The sequence below is a fragment of the Prosopis cineraria genome, unplaced genomic scaffold (assembly GCF_029017545.1).
Source record: "Prosopis cineraria cultivar Desert tree isolate PC_DT_omini unplaced genomic scaffold, ASM2901754v1 PC11, whole genome shotgun sequence".
Lineage (NCBI taxonomy): Eukaryota > Viridiplantae > Streptophyta > Magnoliopsida > Fabales > Fabaceae > Prosopis > Prosopis cineraria.
The window spans coordinates 29,092,657-29,096,239 of NW_026555342.1; the positions used below are offsets into that span (position 1 = coordinate 29,092,657).

Below are 3,583 nucleotides of genomic sequence, written 5' to 3' on the forward strand. Positions count from 1 at the left end.
CCATTAGCAAATTCCATAACTATACACGTCTCCTTTGATAGAAACAACTCCTTTTGATCCATACTTTGTTATGCCAATTTCAACAATTAGTATAAAAGTCATGATTTCAAAAAAACAGTATATAAGATGTGGTTAAACTTTACTTTTGTATCATCAATCCAAATATTTACACATGAAGATATACAAATCATATAATATAAAATTTTATAAAGCATAACAAATAAAAGAACGTATAAATAAATCCAAAAAATATTATTAAACCATTACCTGGTGCTATAAGCCAATTGTAGCCAAAGTTTGGTATAAATTTCTGGTTGTCCTTCACCAAAAAATTTAGCAATACCAAAATCACTAAGATGAGCTGCCATATCTTCATCCAATAAAACATTGTTTGGTTTCACATCACAATAAACAACTAGTGTTGAACAACCGTGATGAAGATACTCCAAAGTAACTGCCACATCAATCATTATGTTCAACCTTTGCAAGACATTTAAATAATAGTTATGAGAGTATAACCATTTGTCTAGAGTCCCATTTTCCATGAATTCCATTATCAGAGATTTGAAATGATCATTTGAGCAACAACTAATGACCTTAATGAGATTGTGATGGCATAAATTGCACATGGTAGCACATTCAATATCAAAGCTTCTTAATGCTTCTTCCATTTCTAACTTAAATACTTTGACAGCAACTATTTTTGAGTTTGAAAGAGTTGCTTTGTATACTAATCCAAAACTTCCAAAGCCCAGAAGATTACTCTCATTAAATCCATTTGTTCCTTGCCAAAGCTCATAATAGGATATCCTAATTGATGTCTCAAAATTTATTAAATCCCTCTTGGTTGAATCATTAATATGATCTCTCTTACACTTTAGAAAGACAATGCCTGAAACAACCAAAATGACAACCATGTATATGATAGGCAATGAGCACTTTATCACTAGCTTCAATTTATTTGACATGTGCTTGTGTTCTTTCCTATATGGGTGAACTTGAAATTGTGACTGCCCACAAAGATCATTATTCATTATAAAAGATTCAGCAGTGAAATTTTGAAAAGGCCCCCACTTGGAATTTCTCCATGCAATAAATTATAAGAAACATTAATGTGTTGAAGATGGATTAATAACTCTAAGGATTTTGGAATCACACCAGACAAATAATTATGGGAAAGATCCAAAGATTTCATACTTATCATGCCACCAAGCAATTCAAGAATGTTCCCTTGTAATTTGTTTTGGGCCAAAGATAGGGTTTGCAAAGTTTGCAAGCTACTCATCATTGTAGGGATGCTTCCTAAAATTTGATTTCTTGACAAGTTCAATAGTATAATTGTTCTCAAGTTTGATACTTCTGGTGAAATTATTCCACTCAATGCATTGGAGGATATGTCTAAGACCAAGATATCTTTGAGACTCCAAAGAGAAGAGCGAATATGAGAAATCAATTTGTTAGAGCTCAAATCCAACTTCCGTAGAGAAGTATTCCCAAGGCATCCTAGAACCACTCCATAAAACATGTTGTTGGCAAGATACAACTCACTTGGACTTTTGAGTTGGCAAAGTTCATTTATGATGGACCCATACAATCTGTTGCTACTGAGGCTTAAACATTGAAGACCATGTAATTTGTTAACTGTATCAGGAATTAACCCACTCAAATCATTCCATACAAATCTAATTCCATCAAGTTTGTTAAATGTCCAAGTACATTGGGTATAGCTCCGCTAAATTTATTCAATGACAAATCTAACGTTATGAGCTTAGAAGCATTTGATATGCTACTTGGAATTTGTCCAATCAGTTCATTTGCTTCCAGTAATAATTACCTCAAGTTGGGAATGCCAATTCCTAAATATGATGGGAGAGTGCTGTAGAGGAAATTACCACCAAGGTTCAAAAGTGTCAACGTGGAAATATTGAATATATTGGAAGGAATTGCTCCTTTCAAATAATTTTGGCTCAAGTCTAAGAGATTAAGGTTCTCAAGTTCACCAATGCCTCTAGGTACAAAACCTGGACACGAGAAAGTCGATGGAAATCATGTCTTTTACATTGATAGGATAAGAGAATTAAAAAATAAAAATTTATTTTTATTTGTTTTTTTCTAAAATTTTTAAATAAAAAAAATTAGGGAAATCATAAACTACCCTTGACATGCCATGGTTATAAAAGATTTATTATAGAAATAAAAATTTTTATGTTGTAATTGTTGAATAACTATTTAATAGGGAATAATAAATTTGTAAAATAAAAAGAAACAATCAAAATTAAATAAAACCGGGAAATGATGTATTTTTAATAAAGGGAAGAGAAAACATAGCGTTGAAGTTGATAGGAAAGCGACAAAATCTGCACGCGCATAATATGTGGGCATGCTGTGATTAGAAGAAAGAGAAGTAGAAGAAAAATTGTATTTTCTCTTGCTCAGTTTGAAATTAATGAATTTGCAAGATAAAAAAATTGGAAAAAAATTAAATAGATAAAGAATGTATTGTATAAGGGGAGAGGAAGAAAATGTAAAATTAAAGTTATTAAGAGAAAGATAAAATCTAAAAAAAGTTGTAGTCGCATAAAACATGTGAACCCATTATGTACGGTTAGAATTTAGAGATTTTTTTTTTTTTTTGAAAAAAAAATCATATTGAAATCACATTCAAATATTCTAATTTTTTTATTTAAAAAAAACCACTTGAAATGTCTAAATGACTCCAAAATCTGAAAGACTTTAATTGTAATTAATTTTTAATGTTGATTTGCAAAAATATTCTTATTCCTTCGAAGCGCCTCCAACTCCCGCCATAACTAAAACCACCAAGAACCTCGTCAGAAGCGCACCCACCACCATCTTCATCTATAATTGAAGAGTGCTTGCATGGACATAAGGAATCAGCATTATCTATCTCTCTCTTCGATGAGTGTTATTTATTTTCTCTTTTCTCCCTCCTTCATCTCAGTACTGTAATTGCTAGGAGACTTATCATCGGCTATTATGGGTGGTAGAGGAAGGAGAAGTGGCGGCGGCGGTGTTAGTACTCCTTCTATCACCGCCACAAGAAAGAGGAAAATCTGGAGAGAGTGCATCTTACTAGAGTCGCTGTTGGAGGCAACTATGCTGAGGTTTGATCTCCAGAGCTGGTGCCGCCACAACCTTTGACAGAGAAGGTGCCGGGATACTAATTGGGAGATAAAAAGGGTTGTGGGTGCGAAGGTTGGAAGGAGAGAGAGAAGTTGCAGAAGGAACAAGGATATTTTGGTAAATCAACTTTAAAAACTAATCACATCATCGGGATTTTGGGGTTAGACATTTCATGACACTTTTAGAAATTAGAATCTACACGTGAGACTTCTGTATTATTTCCCTTCTTTTTTTTGTTAAACTAATTAGAATATGAACGATGTGGTATTTGAAATTTTTGAATAATTAGTTATAGAAATTAAGAAATTTGTGAAATTAAAAATAAAATTTTGAAAAATTTAAATAAAAAAATTAAACAGCACATTATATTTGATGTGGAGTATTTTGATTGATCAAATTAATATATATGATGGAGTAGTCCCATCAATTCATGATCTTG

The 3,583-nt window shown here is 32.2% G+C and overlaps 1 protein-coding gene across 1 annotated transcript; it reads right to left on the reverse strand.

The window, feature by feature from the left end:
- Positions 1-263: 263 nt before the first annotated feature.
- Positions 264-3,089, reverse strand: LOC129286434 (probable LRR receptor-like serine/threonine-protein kinase At3g47570). The gene is made up of 5 exons (XM_054922395.1): positions 2,966-3,089; positions 2,800-2,859; positions 1,835-2,021; positions 1,358-1,682; positions 264-1,010 (listed from the first exon to the last, which is right to left on the reverse strand). The coding sequence occupies exons 1-5, from the start codon at positions 3,087-3,089 to the stop codon at positions 264-266; spliced, it is 1,443 nt and encodes a 480-aa protein (XP_054778370.1).
- Between the last annotated feature and the right edge of the window lie 494 nt (positions 3,090-3,583).